General features: G+C 42.1%; 1 protein-coding gene across 27 annotated transcripts in view; it reads left to right on the top strand.

The window, feature by feature from the left end:
* The first annotated feature begins 573 nt into the window (after positions 1-573).
* Positions 574-26,478, top strand: part of MADD (MAP kinase activating death domain) — a 76,030-nt gene continuing 50,125 nt past the window's right edge. For 21 of the 27 annotated variants that reach the window (XM_068945738.1, XM_068945734.1, XM_068945729.1 and 18 more), the window contains exons 1-7: positions 583-707; positions 15,698-15,886; positions 19,555-20,169; positions 22,914-23,217; positions 23,558-23,689; positions 24,941-25,054; positions 25,738-25,818. In XM_068945738.1, coding sequence (XP_068801839.1) covers positions 15,825-15,886; positions 19,555-20,169; positions 22,914-23,217; positions 23,558-23,689; positions 24,941-25,054; positions 25,738-25,818 — 1,308 coding nt within the window. In that variant the 5' untranslated portion in view covers positions 583-707; positions 15,698-15,824. Of the gene's footprint in view, positions 1,001-15,697; positions 15,887-19,554; positions 20,170-22,913; positions 23,218-23,557; positions 23,690-24,940; positions 25,055-25,737; positions 25,819-26,478 lie in introns of all 27 variants that reach the window. The other 6 variants (XM_068945737.1, XM_068945728.1, XM_068945721.1 and 3 more) reach the window with 4 other exon arrangements.

The following is a 26,478-nucleotide window of genomic DNA, read 5'->3' as shown; positions in this document are numbered from 1 at the left end:
ATCCATGTCACTGGCCTTTGCCTGGCTTGCCTGCAGCCAGCCTTCGCGGTGACGGCTTTCCCTTCTGGTCGCCCGCACTACCTTTGAAAACGGTAATTTGACCCCTCATTTGGCGAAAAATATTCAAGGTTATCTTCACTGAAGCCGTGCTGGGTGCGATCTGCTCTGGGTAGCCGTGCCCGAGGGGTTTTATTGCGCCTGCCATCTTGCCTTCGGCCGGCCAGAGGCGCGTAACTGCCCTCAGAGGTGCGCGCGCGGCGGCCGTTACCTCAGGAGGCGGCACCGCCCCCTCCCCGCCCCGCCCCGGGCGCGCGCGCGCGCGCGCGGTCACACCGGCAGGAAGCCCCGCCCCCGCCGCGTCGGGCGCGAGCCGCCGCAGCCCGCCTGCGCGCGGCCCCCGCCCTTACCTCCGCGCGCCCTCCCCTCCCCCCACCCCGGGGTGGGGGGAAGCGGCGGCGCGAGCGAGCTGCAGCGCCCCCTGCGGAAGGCTCATGAGGCGGTTCTCGGGCTCCCCCCTCCCCGCCGTCGATGCGAGTGGTTCGCTCCACCCTCCCCCCTCCCCCCCCGCGGGTGGCGGTGGTGCGCTCCGCTCCTGGCTGTCGATGCGGAACTGGCGGGGCGGCGCAGAGCAGCCAGGGGGCGTCAGGAGGCGGCCGGCCGGCAGGTGGGCGCGGGCAGCCAGGCGGCGGCGGCGGGTGCACGGCAGGGTACGTGTCCATGCATGCACATATCAAAGGCGGGGTGCCTCCGCCGCCGCCGCGCGTGGGCTCGGGCAGGGCGGGCTGTGTGCCCAGGTGACTTCTCCCCCTGGCTCACCGCGCAGCTGGCTGCAGGAGCATCTCCATCCCCCCCCCCTGCTGCGCCTTGGCTGCCCTCCACCCTCCTCCGGCTCCGCCGCAGCTGCCGGCTCGGCGCTGCGGCGATGCTTGGGCGAAGGCGAGTGCTTCGGCAAGGTCACTGCAGGAGGAGGGCAGGGGCTGTGCACCTCAGGGTGCTTCAGGTTAGCCTCGGGGGCCTGCCTGGGCTGGCGGCGCGGGGCTCTACCCGGTGCCTGCGTGAGCTGCCGGTGGTCCCGGTACGCTCCGTGGGCGGGAAGCGGGCGCGGCTCCCGGCGGGGGGCGGAGGGTCGCTTGCGGGTTTCAAGCGGAGCGAGAGACCGCGGCGTGTCAGGGCTGGCTGGCCCGGGAAATGGCGGTGGTGGTTTCGCCAGCCGGGAAGGGGCGGGGGGGGAGGGGGGGCTCCGCACCGCGGCAGCCGGGGCCCGGCGGCGCGGCCAGCCGTTGGCGGCGGCGCGGCCGTTGGCGGCGTGAGGCGTCGCGAGCCGCCCGGGAGCGTTACGCGCCGCCCGCCGGGCAGCGCCGTGCCTGGGCCTCCGGGCGGCTGCGGCTTTTCCTCCTTTCCCGTCGGGAGGAAGCGGGCAGGACAGTTAGGCCAGGTACGAGGGAGACGGAGAAAGGGCTGATTTCCTTTGAAGCGGGTAGGTGCGCATGCCTTATAAAGAGATATCCGTATAACGTAACTGGGAAGGTGTTTTTGACACTTTGCTTTGTAAACAGTAGGTCATCCTATTCACCAAAACGATAGAATAGGAAATCCACTTTATATTAGGTAATTTATTGTAAAATAACCTGTAAATCAAACGCATTGTACCTGAGAAAAGAAAATCACTATCTTTCTGTGTTGCCCACTTTTATTTTCAGATGGGGGGTGGGGAAGCTTGGTCCATGACCACTATTTATGTGGAGTCATGGTAAAGTGGTGCTTTGAGTAATGAAAAGCGTTGGAGGAAACTGATTTGTCATTTGACTTTTTTCTGTCCCCCTCCCTCTTTTTTTTCTGGACTTAGATATGGTGTAGGCCTCACCCATGTAACACACTGTTTTCAGACATATATAGAATAACATACGTTACCTATAAATTCTTTGCCCACAGAGATGGCACAGAACTGTGAATCTAACGATATGTTATGCTTTCCCTGTACGAGCCAGCCATTTTCTCTATGTTCAGTGCAAGTCCAGGTCAGCGTTTGTGTTCACATGCTCTCAAGTGTCCTTGCTGTGCTCGTTGCAGCATCACTTCTTGTCTGCAAAAGCCTGTTACTGGTAGGCAGAAGGTCGAGGAGGGAAAATGTATTGTGGTATCCTGAGAGTCCTGTAAGGGAGGAACTGAAATAATTCAAGTACAGTTATTTGGCAGTTGTCTCTGTTTTTGGCCTTTATAGTGTTTGAACTTTGGGAACTATTTTGAATGGGGACAAGAAGTACTTGCTGTTCTCAGCACTGTGGTGAAAACCTGCAACCCTAACGTATCAGAGTCAGCATCCGATGAAACTAACGTAGCTAAAATGCAGTTTTGCTAGGTTTGATTTTGCTGTCGTTTAATAGGATGTTATGTTACACTAAATAGATCAATGATTCCAGCTATGAAGTTATTCTTTTGATTTACTGTCATATAGTTAGAAAACCTATAGCTTTTGAACCTAATTTAATATACCCTGCAATTAGTCATGTACTCGTTAACTATCTTATCATGTGTTTAATAAAATGTAAAATCATCGGCAAGTCTCCAGAACGTTTTTATATGGAAAATAAGATAGTCTTGTCTGCACTAAAAGGCCTTGTGCATACTTATCCAGTGATGCAGCAGTTGTACTGAAGGTTTGGGCTTGTGTATTTCTTCCAAATTTACAGGTTACTCTTTCAAGTTGTAAGTTTCAGAGTCCTACTACGTTAGTGTCTACACCGTTGTTGCTTTTAAACAGTTGTAGTTTTACTGGATGCACAAAGAGGAAAAGAAAAATATTATCTCCACTGAAAGAATATTTTCAAGTATAGGAGTGCATAATATGGCAAGATATGTTTTGATGATGTGTATGTTATGTGGCAAAGTTATGAATGGTGGAGAACCAAAGGCTGTGTAGCAGACAGCAGAAATAGGTCTTCTAGTTCAAAGTTTTTATGGAAACTAACAAAGAGTACAGATTCTACAGGGCAGAACTCTTCTTCAACCTTGATGCCATTCTGTGGCCCTTTTCAAGGGAGACAGTGTAGATATGTAATGAAGTCCAACTTCAGTCTACTTCAAAAGGAATCAAGTGATTTGTCCTTCACTTTGGTGATGGACAAATAAAGATCTGAAGAATTTTTAACAATAAACCCTGCTGATATAGCCAAAGTAATTTTTTATTTAGAATTTCAGGATTGATGGTTCAATAAAGATGGTAGAAGCATCCACGGAGCCCAAGTTTTACTAAAATGCTTGTTCAGATAATCTTCCTAAATTGAATTAAAGTTGGCTTTGATTTGATCTGGCTTGGGGAGAGGGGTGCAGAGGTTCATTGTTTGTCACTTCTCCCTCTCACCCCAGGCCATACCAGGTAATTAATCAAGTTACCGATAGCTGAGATATGCTACAACATACCTCTGGAAAGATGTTCAGTCTGGTCTATTTAATATCTTTTGCAAGCAGACAGTTGAAAAAACAAATATTTATGAAAATTGCAGGTATTCGTTTAGCAAGTCATGAACGCTGCTAAATGTCTGAGATAACTCTCTTTGCTGTTGTAATTTACAGCGCTTCAGTTAATGTACCTGGGGAGAAGTATTGGAGAAAACCTGCTTGCTAGAGGAATGACGTTTTTGCAGGAGGGAGGGAGGGAGGGACACTGATAGAGAGCTCATGCATGAGAATGGATAACAAATGACAAAGTTTAGTGATTAGGCTACCATTTCACATTGCAGTTTTTTTTTTTTTTAAACTAAGTAGGTGGGGCTGTCGTACCCTCCAGATGGAAACTGATACCTTTTTTGTCAAAGCGAGGTACTGAGGTACTGAGTTGAATGTTACGTTTCCTTTCCGTTAGGATAGAGTTGGAGATAGGAATGCAGATATGTTACAACCTAGGTTAATTCCTACCTATGTCCTTTGGCTCTTTTGTGACTGCACTTAAGATGCACTGCATTAACTTCTGAGTAGACCCTTAGCAGAAAGGTTTTGACATTGTTATTCCCGCGCTAGTAGAAGATACAGAATGCAGCTACTGTTTGGGGATTTGCAGGAGTGAGGAAAGGATTTAGATACGGGAATGAAAGAACTTGATTTATAAGATTAGTATCACTTCCCCAGTTTAAACAATCTCCATCTATTTCGAGGTATAAATACTAATGAAGGAAAAGCATTGTTGGTGACCCAAGGAAATAAAAATGAGCAGCATAAGGTACCCATTCATGGAGAATATTTTTAATGGGATAATCTGCTGATCTGCGGAATAATTATATTTTTTGTTCCTGAACGAGTTTGCTGCCTTTCCTTCTCTGCCTTAAGAGCTATGAAAAATTGGTATGATGATATACTATTTGCTCTCTATAACTGAACCCATATAATTCAGCTAATCTTTGCTCTGTTGTCTGAGCTAGAAAATAACTTCTAGAGAGATTAGATTCTCTGTCACAGGAGGCCTTTAAACCTGTCATGACCACATGAAGATTATTGTTTGTAATTAAGAAACATGCTCCTGATTTGTCTCTTGTGACTAGAATAAATAACTAAAACCCCACACCCAACAAAACTCTAAGGCAATGACCAAATACTGCTAGAAGCTCTAAAATTTCTTTACACCTGAGAACTCCTAAGTTGGGTAGCTGTACCTTTTGGTGTCCAGCAACCACTGAATCATGAGATGTCATGTTTACTTCTAATGACTGCTGCCTTTCCCAGTCTGCTAGTGTTAATCTTGTGGTGATTTAAAAGTGAGAAGCACTGCCTATATATGCTTAAATTACCCATTCTGAGTTAGTTCTCTTGCTCTGTTCTCAGCAATTGCAGTTAAAAGAGAGTCTGTTGTGTTTTCAGGTAGGTATGAGAAATACAACATCAGTGTAGCTACAAGGAACAAAGCTTCTTGGTTTTACATTTCTTCTACAGAAGAAAAAAAAAAACCATGTTCAATCCCCTACAGTTTTGATCCTACATCATGAGAATCTGACCATTACAGTTTGACAGTGCAGTGAGTGGCATCCTAGGGCAGTACGTTCATAAAAGGCCATCAGTGGCCTGGAGGGCTGAAGCATTGTCAGCTTGTCTGTGGCAGGTAAAAAGAATGACCATGGCTCATCCCATGAAGCTTGTGAACTGCCCCAGCTTTTTGCTATTAGAATGTGCTGGGTTTGCTTCCTGCCTCCCTCTCATAGCTGCTGTATTTCTCTTCACACAATCTATTACCAAGAAAAAGTTATGCAATGCCTACAGTTACTTTGAATGACTTAGTTTGCCATTACATACGTATTTCTTTAATATTTCACAGCTGGGCAGCCCTAAAAGAAGGGCTGGTGGTCATGTTGCCTTTGACATATACCATAATGTTTGTCATGATCCCTCAGTTTTGTTTGTTTACGACTTAATTGCTGAACATTTGTTCTAAATGGTATTTGTGAGAATTGGGAAATTGGGACAATGATTTCTTGTTTGACTGTAATTTATCTAGTGATCTTCAGAAACTATGTGTTCTATGACAAGAGTAGCCTTTTCTCTTAAACTGTTTCTTTTCTTTGTCATGTCTGCAAGTTCAGCAGCATGGTGACATCCTGCTGCCCTTTTCATTTTAACTGAATTTCCTACTTTCAGTATCAGATGTTTGATTCTCTTCTTGCATGTATAGTAGCTTTGATGCCAGCTTCCCTGGATCTCTGCTTGCCAGGGTGTATTTTTAACGTGCTCTATCTAAAAAGGCTCTTGGGGGATGAGGTGGGAAATCCTTTGCCTGTTTGCATCTCATCAGATAGCAGGAGGAGAGGAGTGCCTTTTATGCTAAAAGCAATTAAGAATCTAGACCGATATTCACTGAAATTGCTTCACACAAGAACATTGAGCCACTCTGCTGTAATATCTATATCTGTTTCCTCCTGATAGTGGTTAAACTAAACTGTGCATAAATTGTTGTTCTTTCTTCTACACCATCTCATTTCTCCCTTCTTTCTCTTAAGAGTCATATCTAGCAGGTGTTGTATTTTGTCGTCTTCCTCTGTCATGGCAACTATTTTTGTCTAGAAGGACCTCTCAGAACTGCTTGTTCTACCCCTTACTGGCTGTAAGAGTTGCTTGAGGTGATTCCTATCCCCTCTGCACTCTGTGGGTGAGTCTATCAAACATGAGCTTCCCACATATCATAGTTCTAGTAAGGAAAGAATGGTCTTTTCTCTCTGCTTTCCTTTCAGTTTTGACTAGCTGGTGCTATGATTTGTCAGGAGAATTAATAGTAGGATCAGTTTGAGATTAGGAGTTCTGATCTTCCACAATCTTTATGAAAAGAAGGGGAAAGCATGAAGATGGAAGGAATAGTCAGGCAGGTAACACATCTGGAGAGACTGATTATATATTTCTGAGATGAGGCAGAAAAGACTTGAGATTCTGGAATAACCAAATTACTCCAAATACTTTTATTCTCTAATTGTCATTATTCTGCGCAATGTTTCAGGGTTTCCATGCTGGTTGTAAGTTTGTCCTTTTCTGTCTCGTAAACAGCTTGAATTTATTGTCAGCATTCCAGACAGGATGTCTCTTGTACCAGTGTGGCCCATCTCTAGGGAAGAGAATCAAATTCCTGTATTTGGTGGTGATGTTGTCATAAGAGATGCCACCTACTAAGTGAATAACACATCTCAACACAAGTTGAACAGCTTGAAACCTATGTGAGGGAATAAGTCATTAATCATTGGAGTGTTCCTTACTGTTTGGCTAGATTGTGTCTATTCTACCTGTTGTCCTCTTTTTAAAAGGAGAGCTCTCTTCTGTAAGCTCTTAGTTTCTGGCTTAGAGCTGTTTGCCGTATCTGGGGGAGGCACTGTGGCAACAGAGAGACTCTGAATAATTTAGCAGTTGCATGCAGCAGTTCTCTCAATTTAAATGTCATATGCTTTGTTATTTTCACATACATTTTTAATGGCTGTACATTTACAGTGTTTGGCCTTTGGAGAAACCCACTGGTGCTCATATTATGGTAACTCTACCCTACTTGTCAAAAGGAGAACTAGATAAAGGACTGAAAAGGGAAAGCATCTCTTGGGTGCTAGTGTATAGACTGCTTTCAAAAGCAGTGATGAAATTTCTCAGCTCAAAACTCAAGTTGAAAGCAATTCCATTTTGGAAAAGAATGGTGCTGTTGTAATTGAGAGTTTAATGCCATAGTGGTTGTGGAAGGTCAAACTAATTCAGTTCTGGGATGTTCTGTTATATTTATTATTTTCCTTGCAAAGAGTATGAGCAGATGCTACTGGGGATTTGAGGATCGATGAGAAGCTGATGATGTAGAGAGAGAGGAGAAGGCTCTTGTATTTGTGATGGTGATAGCATACAAAGTGTGGCAGGGGAAGGACAGGCTTGAAAAAAAGTGAAAGGCAGGGAGCCAAAGCTCCTGTGGTGTTGTTCTTGTTTGCAAATCTCTGGAGATTATTTTAAATAGAAGATGAATTTAAATTTGGATCATGCAGTGCAAAAGAACTGGCAGAGTTGATAGAGGGTTTGTGTGATGGAATTTATCTATGAGAAGATGGCTAGTCATGTTCTGCATGTCCTGCGCTATGAGCAGCTGCAGAGAGGATTTTGAGAGTTATTTTGAGGCAAAAAAGTAGGAGAGGAGAATAAGGCCTTTAACCTGAACTTAATTGTTTAAAATGAAGATGATGCTGAGGCTAAATCTTTTTGGAAATGATTAGTGGGTGAAGATCTCAGCTACATGTTTTTCAAATATCTACCCATGGATACAGCTGTGTTTCTGTGGGACAGGTATTCTTCGGACCATTCCTTTGCATTTTCTTCTGTCCGAAAGTTCCTGTGAAGATTGCGTGTTTGTGTTAGTACACTTTGCATATCCGCTTCACACAAGAATAAAGGATCAGCTGTAGTAGAAGCCTATGAAAGCATGCTGCGTGTACCTGGAGAACTGGATTTTGTCAGCTGCAGTTGGTACTCAGCTTTTAGTGACCAATAACTTCTGATATTTATAGCATTCATGGATATGGAAAACATTACTGACTGAGACGCTTTTAATATATGTTGCGGAGCCGTCATGTAGGCCGGGAGCATGCAGGTGCCAGGAGGGCTATGTTTCAGTGCTGCCTCCAGGCTGTTCCTGTGCCTGGGTGAAGCTTGTTTGTAGTGCGGGCAGTGCTAGGTGCTTTGGTGGTGGAGTGAGTGGAGGGGGTGGAGCGCTGCGGCTGCTCTATAAATAGCTCCCACAGGCTTAGGTCTAGGGAGGAAAGATCACGTTGCTATGGAGATTGATCTGAATCAGATTACCTGTGGCTCTGTTTTTACAGCTTCTGCATATGTGGTGACTGTGTGGTCTTGCATGTACTGGGGCTGCTTTGCACAAGCATTTGACTGAAGGAGGGGAAGAGAAGGAAGCAACTGTAGGACCAGTACGTGACAAGGACAGTGAAATCTGTTTCTATAGCAACTGAGAACCTGAATCAGTCTAGCTTCAGTCCTGTGATGCTGCGAGAAGGTTCCTGTCTGGGTTGCATGATCCTTTTTGTTTGTGAGCTAATTCTGGTCATGTTAAGTCTGTACATTAGCATCCCTGTGCAAGGTACCTCCATTTTGCTCTGGTAAACTGATGTAGTTGTCAAAGATGTTTGATTGTGACAGTACTATTTGCAGAAGGCAAAGAGATCATTTCTTTCTGTATTAGGAAAAGAAGAAATCTTTGGGACTTTTGTATATTCTTCAGAAGGATTTCCAAGGACTGCTTCTTGTGTTACCAAGAACAGTTTCACGCTTCATTCTCTAATTTTCTTTAATCTAAATTAGTCTATCATTTCTCTCAAGCTTTATGGATCTATGGAAGGTGCAAATAGTTGGGATGCATCTGCTACCTTACCTATGAGGAACTCTTCCTGACTTAGTGATGCCTATGCTCTAAGAAGGATGCTTTTAGAATCTGTCTGCAATGCTGTTCTCTGCTTTACTGTTTCTGATGCTTGGAACTATGCCTAAGGCATCTCACAGAACCACACCTATATTATAGACTAACCATGCTAAATAAATATACCATTGTCTTTCTTGGGCATGCTTGCAATGCTTTGAAAATCTCTCTCTTTCCCACCTGTGCCAAAGTGCTAGTATATTTTTAGCAGTCACAGCATTGGCATGCACCACCGTCTTGCCAAGGTAGATGCAGCTGCACCAGTATAGCAAGTCTGTCCAGCTCTGACTTTAGAAATTCTTCCATGATCTGTCAAGCCCTTCTATCAGGCTCTTGTGGGGGGGGGGGAATTCTCAACTCATCTGTGCTGTCAAGAGTATTTCTTGCATTAGCAGAACTACTACAGTATAGTATAAGAACCATAGTACAGTATAGTCTAGATAAGGAAGAAACAGCACAGTGAGGTTCCTAGGATGTTGCATGCTTCTGAGTTTAAAACTGCTGACAGTGTCTGATGTTAACACAGCTGTTAAGCAGAGAAAGTACAAATTGCTCCTGTGAGATGGGAGTTGCGTGTCTGCTTCTTTAAAAAAGCTTAGTACAAACAAAAATAGTATGTGCTAAACCAGTGGTAGAGATAATTGCTGGACGTGCACGGAATCACTTGAAACGGGCTCAGAAGTAGAACTAACCAAAACTTTAGCAATAAAGTTCCCTTATAGATTATTGAAATGTCTAAAGACAGGTCAAAATTATCATGAATAGTTCATGTGCTTCAAACACTGTTGATGCCAGTTCCACAGTGAGTTAAGTGGGACTCATACAGGTGAGTTTGGCTGGTCCTGAGATACTTGCAGCTATGGCTTGGTGTACTCAAGGTATGTAATGTGAGAAAAGGAAGCCTAAGTGAACAGAAAAGTGAGCATTGACACTCCTGACCCTGTTTGTGTTTGTTTCAGCTTTCAGTGTAGTCCGAATGGGATGGAGTATCTTGAGTTCATAGTAAACAAGGTGCTGAGGACAGGCATATTACTGTAGGTCTGAACTGAGTACAAGCTATCTTCTTGGCTTGTATAAATAGAAACTGAAGATGTTCCAGCATTGTTTTAAAACTGAAAATTTAGTTCTTGTTAGTCATGGTTGAAAATCTGGTCTTTGCAAGACAAGATTTCAGTGAACTAGAATTCGTATGAGTTTTATCCAGTAATTCTTGATGTCTCCTTCACAGTTTCCTCCGTTTCTCTTAGGAGAGATTAAGGTCCCACTGTATGCTCTTCACTCATTCAGTTACTAAATTGAATTGACTGACTCCAGTTTATAATTTGAAGGTGTCCGTACACTGGTGAACGTGCAATACAATCCTTATATCAGATAAAAGCTGGAGGTAATGGAAGGAGAGAGCTCGTTTTGGTTATCAACCTAATCTAGGGAACAAGTACTAGGAAGGCGGGTTGTATCTACGTGTTGGAAAATAATCTTTTGAGGTCTTCATCTCGTTCTTTCAAATGGATGAGTTATTTACCTACTGACTACCATGCAGTTGAGTGCAAGACTGCTCTGTCACAGTTGGAGGCTTCTGTGTGAGGAAGGTAACTCTTAAGTGAGCTAAATTGGGTTAACAGCTTATGTTCAAATTATTCTTTGACTGAATGGCTTTGTTTCTCTAGCTTCATGGCCAGGAAACAAAGACACTATTAAAAAGGCTGAAGACTCCATAGGGTGGATGAGATAGGGATGCTGCACTATTAATGTCTCTTGGAGCATAAACGCTGGGGTATCGGTCTGCCACAGATGGCTCTTGTGACCATGAGGCGGGCAAGAGAGGGTCGGATACTGGTGAAGAGAGACACTCAAGGTTCGTAAGGGGTTAAACAGGATAGATTTAATAAAGGGCTTGCACTCCAGACTGCACGGGGAGCCTTGGGAAAGCACCCCGTGCAGCGGGGTCACCGATGGGAGGCTGCTGGCAGCCCAGGTTAGGTGCATGGGTTGGACACCCAGGCAGGACTCGACTCATTGTATCCTAAGGGCCCCTTAAACCTACTGGAACTGTTCCCTTATCTCAGCTGTACTAACCTTGAGTAGCTACTGTCCAGGAAGCAGCTAGACATTGTTGACAGAATGGGATATTCATGCATGGCCCTGATGGGAATTTGATCAATGTGTAGTTTCACGTACTGGGCCTGCTACCACATACTCTGCCATTCACTGACTCCTCACCAGATCTTCTGCAGGTGTTTTCACCACAGCTCTGAACTGATGAAGAGCTTTCTGCAGTTCCTTCATGCTCCCCTCTCTGTTCTATGGAGTATGTGCTTTTATTGCTGTACTTGTGTGTTTATATAAACTCTCATATCTAGAAATAGCTTAAAGGACAATCTGCATGATATTCTGCAATTTTAGGAATTTGTTCTGCAACCTAGAGCCTGGATATTTTAGGAAATTTGAAATGTAGAGTTGTGCCAGTAGTTTAAGTGTTGTGTTTTGGACACTTTCTAACTGGAGTTGCTGGTCTGCCACGGGTCTGTGCTTTGCTGTTGTGGCAATACTGCTGTGCCAGTTTCCACTAGCGCTGAAGTGCTGCTGATAGCTGCTCCAGTAGATGGGTAGTACCAGTTCTCGCCATCCTGTTCTCCACCAGTAGGAGTGCTTCAATGAGATGTGGTGATCTCTGATAGGAGACCCCTTCCTTTGTGCTGTATGACTAAGTTTGTGGTGGCCTTCAACTGCTTTACTATTCTCCATTCCTTGTGTTGAAGTTACAGGAAGTTTCTTCTCGAGCACTATGTGACAATCAGCTTTCGAAGGGCTGGATCCCAGATGTTTGCACAGAGCAAACAACTCCAGAAGACTATTTCAGAAAAAGCAACCTAGAGTTATAGCAGCTTGAGAGAAAGAACAGGTCATCAGTGTAAAAACTTGTATCCTCTTAGGGCCAAGATTCTCCCTCAGTTCAGATCTAAATGGCAACACAAAAGAGGAAAAATGAGAGAAAGATTCAGACACATCTCTCAGGAGCCTGATCTTTTCTTTTACTGTTTTCTTTCCATTCCATTGTAGTTAGTTTGTAAAATCTAGGAATTAGAGGAAGAATGCCAAAGCTCTTTGAGAAAGAAACTACTTTCCTTCATCACTGCCTGCAGAGAAGCAATAATTCTGTGACTGTATTAAGTCAAAACAAATATTCCAGATACCCCTACTTGCTAGTTCCTACCTCTGCTTTGTGCCTGCGTAAGCATTTGTGTGGCCACTTGATGAACCAAGTTTGAGAAATTACCTGGTAAAAACAAAAACGGGGTGGGCAGGGGAGGATAAAGAAGGGTGTTAGTTTTAATCCATATCAGTTCCTCAGTCAAGTTCACTGTGTAACTACACAAGCACTTCTACCAGCACAAAGGAGGGAATGGCAGTGGCCTAAAAGCAAGTTTTTGACAGATGAGGAGAGAGAGGCAGGACTGTAATGTCTGTCTGTGTTGGCCCATACAGATAATGAAACCATGGTGTCTGATTCCAAGCAGAAGTAGGAAGGTGAGTTCCAGTAAATATTGATCTTAAGTGTTATCATCACTTTTAAATATTAGGTTTCTGAAAAAGCAAGAGATTGGAGAAGGCAAGAAACCCAAACTTGGTTCTAATACTTATACCCCTTACTCCAATCTGACAAAACTTCATCTTTCGAAAGGGAGCCTCTGTCCTCTTCTGTCTGATTATAGCGATAGCTTCATTAAGAGTATGAGTAACCAAGCAAAGGAGACCGTGAAGGCCAGTGCAGAACATCTACCTTAGTCTGGTCTCTGTGTTCAAACATAAATTGGAGATCTTTCCTGGAAAGTGCTCAGCTGTTTTAAGAAACTGACAAACTTGATTTGGTCTTTGGCATCACTAAGACATAGCTCCAACCATTCCAGAGACTTCAGAAGCCCTGTATATGTTCCTTGAACTGTTCTGCTTGGATTCTCTTTTGAAAGTTTTATATTTTTGGTGGAGGCCTTCATATTGCATACCCCTTTAATTCCTTTGCAGAACTGTAGAGAAGAACTGCTGTTATAAGAGAAGTTTTGCAGGCCAAAGAACAAAAAGAAGGATCACAGGGTATGTACAAGTTGCTGAGGGATAAGCTAAGGTTGTGCTTTTGTAGCCTCTTGGGTACTCTGTAGCCATTGCATATGTCTTTACTTCATGGTAAATGAAGTTTAGTTTATTCCACCTGCATCAAGGAGTAAACTAGTCTCTCTTGTAGAGTAAGAACATACCTTCTTTGCCACTGAGTAGCAGAAGGTTCTGAAATTCATACTTCTAGGTTACCTCATGGTACCTTGTTCCTATGCACCTATCTTTAACTGAACAGTGAGTCCTTTGAAAGTATTCTCAGTGAAGTTATTTGGAAAGAAAGCAGATAAGTAGTACTTTAAACTGAAGAAAGATCCACTTGATCCTTCCAATTTCACCTTGTTCTTCTCAACTCCATCTACACCAATACATTTGCAGAATATATATGTTGGATCAAGAGCTATTGCAGGACTAATTCTACATTGCTTTCAATGGTGGCTTTGAAATGAACAAACAGGAGCTTTGCCTCCTGTGTCTGTATTTTCTCTTGCTCAGAGAAGGCGATTCATAAAAATATTGCTGTTAATTAGGGACTTGCACCTATTATAATTAAGGCATCATGGCACAGTTCTAGAAGATACTTACAAAATGTTTGGGTGGAGGGGGGAGGGAGGGAAACAGTTAAGCTTTCTTCTGAGTTTGTTATTCTATAATATTTACTGACTAGTACAATTTTTAATTTTGATGAATAATTTTATACATACACTTCTGAGGAGTTCTTACTGCTTTTTGGAGGGCTGATGAATGAACTTCCCCAATGCTGTGCTCGGAATAAGAAGTAAATATATATATCAGAGGGCTGGGAAAAAGCAAGTATAGTGGTAGGCTTTGAGCATGGTTGAGAGATACTGGTAGTTACAGTACCTTAACTAGCTTTTGGTTGTGAAGTTATGAGAGAAATATCGAGAAGACTACCTAATTTTGCTGAGACTTGTAGGTTGTTAGTAAATCCATTATACAAATAAAAACTTTGAACTTTGTGTTGCAGAACTGAAAGATTTTTAGTACCGTAGTAATTCTCATAAATCTGTGATAGCCTTGGGAGGTAAACATGAAATGCAATAAAAACCTCATTAATAATATGGCCCAAAACCCAGTCAGTTCATTTTTTTTAAATGTAAAATATATTTTGATAATGTTTTCAGTGGGCTGCTCAATTGATTTCTGGTTCAGTTCGTGTGTCCCTGAGCTAGGCTTTTAGATTGTATTCAAATGTACACGAAGAATATTGTAGTAGGTAACCTTACTTTTTCAGATGAAAATATTGTCTCAATTTCATGAGTTCAATAAAGTATGAAAGGTGGCATTGGACAGGACAATTTTACAGTGCCAACTGAACTCTGGATGTCTATTAAGCATAGTTATTGACAAATAGTAATGCTGCAATAAAATATGAGTTGTGCTAATATTTTATTTGATAAAATGAGCTGAGAAAATAGCTGCAGTAGAGGGGCATGGGCATCAGATAAGAAATGGGAAGGAAGAGAAGATAGACAAGATAAATGAAATAGAACAGAGTAAGTCAAGGAAACTTGATATCAACTACAAAAAGCACTTTTGCTATTGCAAACTGCAGTATGGTGTTTTATATCCCCACAGAAAAGGTGATGGGGATCACCATCATTTGGGACTGGACTGCAGAGATCATTCTTGCCCTAGGTCCCATGCAGGGTTGGGAAGGTGAAGTGCATTATATCCAATTGGACCTCTCTTAATATTACCTTTTCTTGAGATATTCCGTTTATCAGACAGCTAAAATTCAGAAAGATGGGTTGCGTGTTTTTCTTCAATCCTCTTTAATTGTAAAGAATGGCCTGTTAAGCCTGCTTTCCCGAGCACTGTAGGAACCTTAGAGATTTGCCTAGACAGTACTTCTGCCTCAAACCATCTCAGGAGTAACTTCTTGCCAGTGGTATGCTTCTTGCCTTGTCTCCAGATATTTCTTGTCATCCTCTTGCACTTTTCCTGTGTTTTTTCAGGTCTCTTTGCTGTTGTCTGTATTCACAAACAGTTCAACAAAACCACACTAAGTTCCTTTTTGTTTTGTGTTCACAGTCACACCTGAGAGGAAATGCCTTATTCTTCCTCTGTCTTTGTATATGGTCCATGTTTTGAGTTAGATGTCTCTAACCTTTTTGCTTTAAGTATGGTTTTGCTTTTTGTTACGTGCATATCCTCTGGAGAGCAGCGGCTACTTCCACCTTAAGTGAAGTATCAGCCAGTACTGAGGGTAGCTTGACATGTGCTGTTTATTTCTTGTCTTTCCATTAGCACCTCATACCTAATGCAGCTTGTGACCATAAATAAACTGAATTTCATAGCTATGCTTAGAGCCAGGCCTCTGTAGATTTGTTTCCCCAAGTATGTTCATGAGAGATACTCATTCTGATATCTGTGCTGGGTGAGAATGCACCAGTGTGGAGTTAGGCGTGGTTGAGCATGTGTATTAGTATGAGCAATTCAAAAAAGGCAAAGCAGAAGTAAATATCAGCTTCTGTTTGTTTGTTTGTTTTTTAACTCATGAAGGGAAAGAGCAATCTGTGGATGGCCATGACTGCACAGATTCCTGAGGCTTTTGGGGGATGTAATTGAGATCCTGAAGTTATATTTGTATGTATTTGGTATTCCTGATCATTGTGTTGATGCTCTTGCTTTTCTTGAACGTAGGTTGAACTTCCCAGCCGTTTCCAAGCAGATTTTATTCCCCACAGCAGCTGATCATGACTGAATAACTGACTGCTGGATCAATGAACAGGAATTCACTGAGATGACATAGGGAGGAGGGACAAGGACAATGGTGCAGAAAAAGAAAATCTGCCCTCGGTTACTTGACTACCTTGTGATCATTGGAGCCAGGTAATGTAAAAGATTCTCAGCTATGTTTTTACTTGGGCAGTGGAGCAGGGACAAATAGCCTAGCATCTGTTGATGAGGTCTTGCCTGGCGCTGAGGAAGTGCCGTCTGGGATGTATACGGAATGCCACCGTAATGGGGGGTTGTTCTTGGCATAAGGCACGTTTTGAAAGATTTTAGTGAAGGCAAAGGTTTCTAACTCATGATCTTCAGAACTCGTTTTGGTAGTCTGCAAAAGGTGACTAAGGATAGTCAGTTTATATATGGCTCTGTGGCAGCCTGTGTATCTGAACCTCTTAAGAGTCTGCTTCTACTGACATCAGGACAGGCTGATCCACAAAATGAAAATAGTGAAAATTACTTGCAAGTAAAATACGAGTTTAGGCTACTTTTCTAACTTTTGAAATGTAGTCTGTAAATCCATTTAGAAATCTGAGACTTGCTTTCATTGGTTCTCCTTCTAATACTCATTTATCCTAATATGGAATGACATGAATGCTTTTTAAAAAAAGTCTTATTAATCATCAACAGATGTTTATGAATTTATTTGATTCAATCTTTTTGAAGGCTTATTTACTCAAAGCGTATATGAAATGTGGAGTTGATATGTGTGCTATTTGTCATATGCATGAACACTTAGTAAATGTTACTTTTCTCTGTTCAAAGTTTGTGCAGTGACCTCCTGCCAATCTAATTAATGGAAGTGTTCCCAGGTGTATTATACTTTCATTTGTGAATATCAGTGGTTTATGTGCATCAGCCTGTTGCTTTATTTCCTACTTTCTTCTCAAAATACCTAGAGTGCAGTGTTCACATATAGGCTAAATGGAGGAAATTACAAAATCCTAAGTAAAACTGTGTGTATTTATTTTATGGGCAGAATAATTCAATAGTTTGATTATTTCCTATTGTATGTGGAAAAATGACAGTTTTCCCCATGTAGGTCCCTGACTAGGAAAAGGAGGAGGAGAAATTTTAACTACCTCCTCCAGTGATGCTTAGAGTATCTGATCTTCTCACAGATTTACTAGCATCGGTTCTGGACTGCTGCAGTACAACACTCTTGCTTTTTACTGGGCAATAGTAGCTAGATGGTTACTGCTCAGAGGTCCGTTGTCTCATGAGATAATTCCACAAATGTCTTTGATGGGAGATGGAGTTGACTGAACTAGCTGCTACTGAGAATTCCTTAGGAACTCCATGTGGCCTTTAGCATTACGTCTTGTTATGCGCTGCCCACAAGCAGCAATGTCTTTTGCAAGTTTTCCCTTTTATCAGATGCAACATTTCTAAGTGTCTGTGAAGACTGTTTTTCTGCTTGTAGTTAATGTTACTCCAAAGAGATGGACTTACCATATTTTCACTGGTACTTCATTGATGTAATTTCTTTAAACGCTTTACTGCCAAGTAGACTCTCTAAACAATACCAGCATTCTTTGATACTTCTTCAGCAGATGATGCATTAGTTACATTCATTAATAAAGTGTACAAAAGCTTTTTAAGGCTCTTTTTTTCCTTTTTTTTTTTTCTTGTAGTATTTCATTATTTAACTATTCAGGCAGTATAACGTTTGTTACTAATTTATATGTAAAAATTTTTTTACTATAGCATGTTTTCTTTCTGTTTATTAAAGAGCTGTATTTGTTTAGGAAGTTTACAATCAACAGAACTGTTTACAACAGAGATTATTCTCTTCCTGCTTGGGTTATTTTTTGTAGTGTTTTGTTATCCAGCACTTTTCAGTTAACAAAAGAAGGATAAGCGTCACTTATATTTTTGAAATGGGCAAATCTAAAGTATCAAGGTGAGAAAATGTATTGTATGACATTTTGTAGGAGAGTGATGGTAGAGCCAGGTCTCCTACATCCCATTTAGTGTCATGTTTACTAGATTTTAATTACTTTTAAAAAATGTTGTGAGTTCACACTTTATGGCAAACGGATCAAACCGGAGAGAGGTCGTGTTGGGGGCATATTTCTCTTCCTTTACTGTGTGGCTCTCATAATGCCCCTCAGGCAATTATTCACTAACTTCCATGGAAACGGGATAGTAGGAAAACAGTTAATACCTTGAAAGAAACTAAACTCTGTTCTTTCAGTGGAAATTAGGAATAAGCAATATTGCCTTTCTGTCTTTGTGTTCCATTAGTGATTTGTGGGACAAAGGTTGGGGTGCTGCTTTAATACATAGGGCTACATGTTACTACTCAGTTTTTGTAGTATAACTTATCTTTCAAATCCAGCTTAAAAAACAAACACAGAAACACACATATCTACAGTTCCTAGAACTTTTTAAAGAAAATTTTACAAGGTACGGTTTTAGATCCACCAAATTTGTTAGTAACTGTTTCTAACTTAATGGATGCCAGAATTTTGTCATTGCTCTTTAGGGTTACCAAACCCGGAAAGGTTGTAATGTGTTTCATCAAATAAATGAAAGTGTTTTTTTTCTGAATGCTGGGTTTGCTTACTTTTTTTGCTTACAGTTAACTTTTTATCTGACTAAAGGCAACTTTATTTTCATTTTTGCTGATTTTCTTTGTGCTTGCTTTCTCTCTCCTTCCCCTCCCCTTTCTTACTGAAAAAGTATTAGCCTTCTTAATTTCTCGGTGCTCTTTAGCTTATGGTTATAGTGTATTTCTGCTGGAATTATTAAAGCTTATTCTATGTCATACATCAGTTAAGAATATTATGTTGTTCTCATTACACTTCTATCACAGCTGCTTCCTTTTGTGTAACCCAGGAAAAATTGTTGCGTTGCTTGCTTGGCTATCCTGGAGTTCTCATCTCCAGCTGGGGCCCTCTTTATTTGCCTGGGCAGGATATTATGATAAATTATTGTTTTATTGTTTCTAAACAATAAATTTTTGATTATTGTTTCAATAATTATTGATTATTGTTTCTAAACTTCTCCAATACACCCTCTTTACAGGTTAGCATAACTGACAGGTCATGTGAGATAGATGGAACAGGAGGGCATAAGTTTGCGTGTTGTTGGTAGTGACTAGTCCTTCGTATCATAAGAGCATTGAAATAATGTTCTGTGGGGCTATGGTAAGGTCTAGAGTGTTATCTCCCATTCCACCACTTACTTGAGTCCTTCATGGTAAATTCTTATTTTTTCTCAATTAGGAACTGATGTAGGATTTTGTCATTTATTTTCATCTTGTCCTTAAGTGTCTGAAATAGTTGTTGTTGCTTTTTTTTTTTTCTGGCTGTGTATGTTTCTGCAGGTCATGTTCGGAGGGGGATGTCTTTCCTACCCAGGTATTACCCAGAGACCTGTGCAATTGAGTTGATTTTGGAAATTAAATTCAGGGAAATATCACAAGAGGATGTGCCCCTGAGAACGTGGTGCTCCTGAAATTCCTTTTCTTGGTCAAATTTGAACAGAGTAGCTCCTTGTTGGGCCTTGACAACGATGTAGATCTTTTATTCCACTATTTCACCTTTCTGCAATAATTGTGGCCCTGTACTTGCCTGCCTTTTTGTCTTTAGCAGTGTGGCTAACACCTGAAAGGCTGCACTTTCTCTGGAAGTTAGGAGTGAGGAGAACCAAAGATGAAACTGAGTCCACAGACCTCTAACATGTTAATAGGGAGACACCAAAGATTTTTCTTGGCATTAATCATCTGTGTATTTTTTTTTTTATTATTTGTTTGCTTTTTGTAGGCAGCCAAGTAGTGATAGTGTTGCTCAAACGCCTGAGCTACTGCGGCGTTACCCTCTAGAAGACCATGTGGACTTTCCTCTGCCGCCTGATGTTGTGTTCTTTTGCCAGCCAGAAGGATGCCTGAGTGTGCGGCAGAAGCGTATGAGTTTCCGTGATGACACTTCCTTTGTCTTCACGCTCACAGACAAGGATACGGGTGTCATTCGCTATGGAATCTGTGTCAACTTCTACCGCTCTTTCCAGAAGCGAGTACCCAAGGACAAGGGAGAAGGCACAGCAGGACATAGGGCTCGGGAGGGACAGAAAATCCCCAAACCAGGGGACACCTTTGTCCCCCAAGAGCAAGCGGGCACCGAGAGTTCGGAGAGTGGTTCCTCACTGCAGGCTCCAAGTACAGAGTGTACCCCCGATGTGAATCGATCGCCACGCAGTAAACATCTGGCCAAAGGCAGCCATCGCTCTCGGAACAGTACCCTGACTTCTCTGTGTATCCTCAGTCATTATCCCTTCTTTTCCACTTTCCGTGAGTGTCTGTACACTCTCAAGAGACTTGTGGACTGCTGCAGTGAGAGGCTGTTGGGCAAGAAGCTGGGGATTCCTCGTGGAGTGCAGAGGTATGTTAAGAGGGAAGCAAACTTTCACCTGCACTGTTTGTCTCCACGGCTGCAGTTGTACAGCTAATTGTTTAGTTGCAGAAGAGGTTGGTGGTTGACCGCTGACATACATTTCTGTTTTAACCCAGAAATGTATACAGTAAAAAAGGGAAACTTTGGTGGTGATTTTTGTAGGACTTCTCTCTCTGGTTCTGTAATTTGGTATGATTTTAGTTGTTGATATGCCTGTGGAGGCACTATCCTGGTAGCAGCTGACTGAACGTGATCTTTTCTGAAGCTAAGCACTGATACTGTGATTGCTGCTTTGCCATGTGAGCTCCGTGGCAGTGCACGTCAAGACTGATCCTCTGGCAAATTAGAAACAGTCAAGAAATAACAGGGAGAATTTCTACTTGGGGCAAGAGGGAAATGATGAAAGCGCGCTTCATGAGCTTATGAAAAACAATCTGAACTTCAGCGTGGGAGAAAAAAGACTAGTGAAGCAGGAATGACTGAAAGAGATCAAAGTACAATATTTGGAGGGGAGAGGGAGGAGAAGTAGAAAACTAAGGAGCTGTCTAGGAAGCCTATGGGACTGGAGATCAAAAACAGCAAATTAAACAAGAACTTGTGATGTCTTTGTATGTAACATGGTAGTCTTATGTACCTGCTATTATGATATTGGGTATGGAACAAAAGCTGTTGCCCTGTAGGGTATGCAGGGTACAATGTCTTTCTGTATATCTGTCACGGACATATCTCTGTATTAGTGTGCCTGGCGCCTGCATTACAGGAAGATATTCTTCCTTTCCAGTATGTTAACTGAAAAGAGAAAATACAAAATGAATTGTTGGGGGAAGGAGGAGAATACCTTAACGGTGAGAGCAATGATGAGGTGAGCTCAGAGAGCAATGATGAGGTGAGCTCATAATGTGAATCCTGTAGCTTGGTACACTTCAGATTAAACTTGTCAAAGGCTAAGTAGTGACAGAACGTCTGCTGTTTTTGTCTCTAGAAGCTCATTACGCCTTGGGTGAAAGGGGAAGGCTGTCCTCGTCTGCAGAGCAGTAGCCGACAAGTCAGGTTGCTGCCCTGGAATAGTTTTAGGAGAGTGTTCTGGGCTTATGCCTGACTCTTGCATCAACAGATTTATCACCTGAATCTTGGGAAAGATTCTGTCAGGCTGTTGAGAAAGAATGATTCTGTCAGAACAAAACTAATATATTTTTAATGAAAATATTTATTAAGGGAACTTATTTTGTCACTTAGTTTAATCTGATTGTATTGAGACAGAACAAAGCTAAATTTCATAATTTTCTTCAACTCTCTGATCTTAGATCTGAGTTTAGAAAGGGGTGCTAATATAGTCCGATGTTGTTTGAATGGCATGTGGTATTTGAAGAATTTGCTGCTGTTGGAAATTATTCTTAGAGTTAAGAGAAGAACTGAGTGACAGGTGGGGAGGGCAACGGGAGAACGCTGAGCATACCACACTGGGATGATTAGGGCAGCAGGTTTGAGTTACCATGTGGCTTGCAAGCCGTTGCCTGGAAAAGTAGAATGTTTTTGTAATGGTGGCAGAATAAAGGTGAAACTGAATTCTTACCTGTTGCAAAAGGTTGAGTGTTTCTGTTGGCAGCCTAATGTCCTATGCGTTACAAGTGAGTGGAAGATGAGAAACGTTGCAGTTCCTAAGAGGAATGTCACGTAACAACCTCAAGTTGTTTGCATTTTGACCCCCTCCAAATTTTTCTAATTGCTTTTTCTCTCTGAGGCCTCCAGTGTCACCCTCTTCTGTTTTGTCCCTCTGTCCCTTGAACTTCTAATTTGAGCCATACCATCCTAAGGGATCATTTACAGTAACTGAAGGAGTTCACGAGGCTGAAGTTTTTGCAGAGTGGTTAGCGCAGATTCCTAGCAGTCTCTCACACTGTGCTGCAACACTAAAGGCTGAAATGGACAATCCACTTTGTTCTTCTGTCGATCTCAGTTTCAAGGTTTGAATCCCCTGAGGCCCTGAGCAATGCTGTACTTGTGTTATGGCCAGCCTTTCTGTGAGCTACAAATTTGCAGATTGCTGGCTTTGGGCATGAAAAAATTACTACTTATTTCCCTAAGATACCTAAGTGCTCTCCAGACAGCTTTCAGAAATTAATAGTCTTGCTGAAATGCAGCCACTTCTGCCGTACGTTATTCAGCTACTTAACAGTTCAGAGGAATGATGCAGTACAATTTAGGACAGGATGTGAAAGAGTATTTTATCATGCCAAAACATCTGAGAGGACTTGGTGAAGTGTTTTTTAATTATATCAGGTTATTATTTCCTATCTTTGTAAAAGTCTGAAGAACTGCCTGGAAGCAACACAATCGGGCTTCTGTAGTCCTGGACTAGATAGATAGGAGACTATCCAAGCCGCATGCTGAATTTCAAGCACCAGGGCAATGAAAGGCAAGTGTCTTCAGAGATTCTGACCTTATTGAACCACTTGAATGAATGAATGAACTTTCAGACCAAGATGACATACCCATTTATTTCTGCTACAGAAAGATTTACATTTCTCCATAGTGGTTGTTTCAGTTTACTGATTAAATTAGTAAACTGATTAGTTTACTAAATCCCAGCCTTCCCTTCTGTTTTGTGGCCAAACGTTTGTTAGCTGCATCTTTTAATACTTGGGGAATCTGCCCTTTTCCTGGAAGAGCCTTGAAGACTGGCTGTCAAATGGAGCTGTCAGGGTATTAATCCTATTGTTCTCCCTTTTCAGGGATACCATGTGGCGGATTTTCACAGGATCGCTGCTGGTGGAAGAAAAGTCCAGTGCATTACTACATGACTTGCGGGAGATAGAGGCCTGGATATACCGTCTGCTCCGTTCACCAATGCCTGTGGCTGGTCAGAAGCGGGTGGATGTGGAAGTCTTGCCGCACGAGTTGCAACCAGCTTTGACCTTTGCTCTTCCTGATCCATCCCGCTTCACCTTAGTGGATTTCCCATTACATCTGCCTTTGGAGTTGTTGGGAGTGGATGCCTGTCTGCAGGTGCTGACCTGCATCCTCCTGGAGCACAAGGTAGGAAGGCAAGAGTTGATCTTAGCTGATAGGTATGTGGGAAGTTCTCCTCTGCCCAAAACCAGGTAGGCTGGATGTGTAGAACAGCCGTCTCCTGCAGTCTCTGGAATCATTTTGTCTGGGGAGCAAGGATTAGCTCTGTCTGAAGTTCCCATTTGGAAAGATTTTATTCTCACTCTAAAAAGCATCTAAAGTTTGTTTTCAGACAGACTAATGGAGGGTCATCCAGTCTCACAGCAGTCAAATTGGAGGCCTTCAGGGTGTGATCTTTGGATCCCCCTGGGGGAATATCAGAAGGAAATGGTTACTTTCGTGCTGTTGTGAGTTTTTGTGGTTGCAGGTTGTACTGCAGTCCCGAGATTATAATGCGCTATCGATGTCTGTGATGGCCTTTGTGGCTATGATCTACCCGTTAGAGTACATGTTTCCAGTGATCCCACTCCTTCCTACCTGCATGGCCTCTGCAGAACAGGTGTGTATTTTTCCTTCACTAGCCTTTTGCAAAGGATGTTTCTATGATGTCTGAAATTGACTGTGTACAGGCGTAGTTCTTGTTTCTTTCCCCACTGTCATCTCAAGGGTTGTAGCAAAGACCGCCTTGCAGAGACTGTTTTCTGAGTACTTGTAACTATTTAAATTAGAGGTAACACCTTTTATTTAAGGTGTTCTCAAAGCATGCTCAGTGAATAGTGTGGTTCAAAGCAGTAGTTTCCACACAGTGGACTGGAAGGTCGTAGATCCACAATAATATGACAAGTATTTTTAAATTTATTTTATTTTTTCCCCAAACTGAGTATTCAGATTTGGTAGGGAGGGTCCAAAACAATGTTTAAGAAATCTTGAGGGTTGTTGATTCAGAGAGTTTGGAAACTATTGCCTACAATTTATTCTCCTTAGAAATATGAGGTGTTGAGTCTTTTTGACTGGAAGCTTGGATTTTGCTGATAGTCAGGTCTCTGTAGGAACTCATCATTTTGTTTGGAAAGACAGAATTCAGGCCATCTTAGTACTTCAGTGCTGTCTTACAACTGCTACTGCATTTTTCTTCTGCCCTTTGGAGGTAACCAAGTGTTCTAGATTTACAGAATGAATTAATCTTCCAATCTGCTGGTCTCAAGCTGCTGCACGGCTTATTGATTTACATCTTTTTCTTCTGCAGCTCTCCTTATCAGAAACAATAAGAACCTCCCCACTAGTTTTCCACATGTATCTGAAAACATTTGCTGTTTCTTGTGCTTCCTAGAGTTGTTACCATTTTGAAACCAAGTTAGCCTTTTGTAAATTTGGCTTTTATCTCACAACAGCACAGACTTAACTTGAGCTGAGGGCATATTCATGTGTGACTTGCAGCTTCTCCAGTTGGACTCTTCTCTGAGCATCTTTTTTTTTTCTTGGTCTGTGATGGACATTTGCAAGCTGTTAGTTTAGCTATACTTTTTTCCACAGAGCCATTCAGCCATATGAAAGTTCATACTTTGGAGAAGTATGGAGGAGAGAAGGAAAAAAAAATTCTTCTAAATTAAAAATGAAGCTCTTAGAAGCAGGACTTACTCTTTTTTTTTTTTTTTTTTTTTAACGTTTCTATTGTATGGAGTTGCTGACTTTTATCATTGCCTTGTGTGTTGCCTCCTCTGCTGTAAACAGATTGTAGTTAAAAATTTGGGATGAAGGGTGTGATATTAAATGCAGATCTTGTCCTTATTAATGTATCTGTTTCTCTCAGTTGCTTCTGGCCCCTACACCTTATATCATTGGTGTTCCAGCAAGTTTCTTCCTTTATAAACTGGATTTTAAAATGCCTGATGATGTATGGCTTATTGACCTGGATACCAATAAGGTAAGTGATGCCCACCAGGACTTGAGGCTTTGTTTCCAGTGGACTGTGCCCTTTCGTCAATGCGCCCATGGAGAATTTAAGAATGCCTGTGCTTATAGGCCAGCCTCAGTCTCCTTTGCCATTTCTTTCATAAATTTTAGAATTCCATTCCTTCTTGTAACAAAAGAAACAGGAACTTTGAGATAAAAAGGCATTCTTTTTCAGTTAATCTATCTTACTACTTCATAGGAAGATAAATCCTTTAAAAAAATGATGAAGCTGACTTCTTGGGTAACTGTAACCCTGTCTCTTATAGCCCTATGTAAGAAATCAGAACTGGTAAGAGCCTTCCAGCAGCATTGGTTGCCATGATTCAAATGGGACCACGTATCCCACTTTCTACTGTGGCACGAGCAAAACTATTGCTGGAAATTCTGAAGGGTGAGAGTGGGTTCATTCAAAACTTCTCTTTTCTGTGTTGAGAAATAAAGTAACTCCTCCTTTTTTTGTGATATTGTAAATAATAACCACAAAGAAGTGCAAATAAAAGTATTGATGCAGGGATGTTTTTTGTTTTCTTTTTTTCTTCTTCTTTTCTGGCCTTTATTCCTTAGTCTCTGGTGTGTTGGAGATGTAGGAGATTCTGGTTTGGAAATGGCTACAGCTAGAGAATTTTGTTTGTTGCTGTCTGTGATTAATTTCAGGTGATTGTTCCCACAAATGCAGAATCTTTGCCAGTACTGCCAGAGCCAGAAGCTTCGGAGCTGAAAAAGCATCTGAAACAGGTAAGAGGCACTTTGGAAATAGGACTTAGATTCAGTAGAACTCTGCAGATGTAGTCTTGCACGGTTGTTCTGCTATACCAGACAAGAACGCAAGTCACCAAATGTAAAGCAAAACGTGTTAAAAGCAGGTGTGTACTCTAGCACATCAGATGAACATTGGTAGGGTACCAGAGAAGTAGAATACGCTTGTTCAAACAGGTGCCCCTCAGTCAGCCGGTCCTGGAGAGGTCTCCACTTCTGAATGTGTAGTTGGGCTAGTCAGTAGAGTGGTCAATTCAAAAAAAGTTACAGGGACCCCCTCTTTTCAGGGCCATAAACCATATGATTATTCTCTAACCTCACCGTCTCCTGACTAGCCTGAGACTTTCATCCCGTTTTGGATGTCTCTGTATCTTCTCCAAAGGATTCCATTGTCATCTTTGTTACCTATTTCATCTTTTGCTGTCTCTGCTTCTTCCACTTCCCTCATTTGTTGCATAAGCACAGGACTAAGAACTTTCTGTCAGGCTGCTTAAGATGCCTGTTCCATATGAGTGGCCATGTTAGAAGTTAGCAGCATTTTGAGCTTGGGGAGCAGTATCAACTGGTGCAGGTGCTAAGCGGTAGATGTCCAGTTGCTGCTTTTCTCTCTAAAAGCAGAGAGTTGATTTGGAAAAGTGA

Source organism: Struthio camelus, chromosome 5 (genome assembly GCF_040807025.1).
Source record: "Struthio camelus isolate bStrCam1 chromosome 5, bStrCam1.hap1, whole genome shotgun sequence".
NCBI classification, from domain to species: domain Eukaryota; kingdom Metazoa; phylum Chordata; class Aves; order Struthioniformes; family Struthionidae; genus Struthio; species Struthio camelus.
Note: the sequence above shows the minus strand (reverse complement) of the source record. Positions and strands in the feature narration are given on the sequence as shown.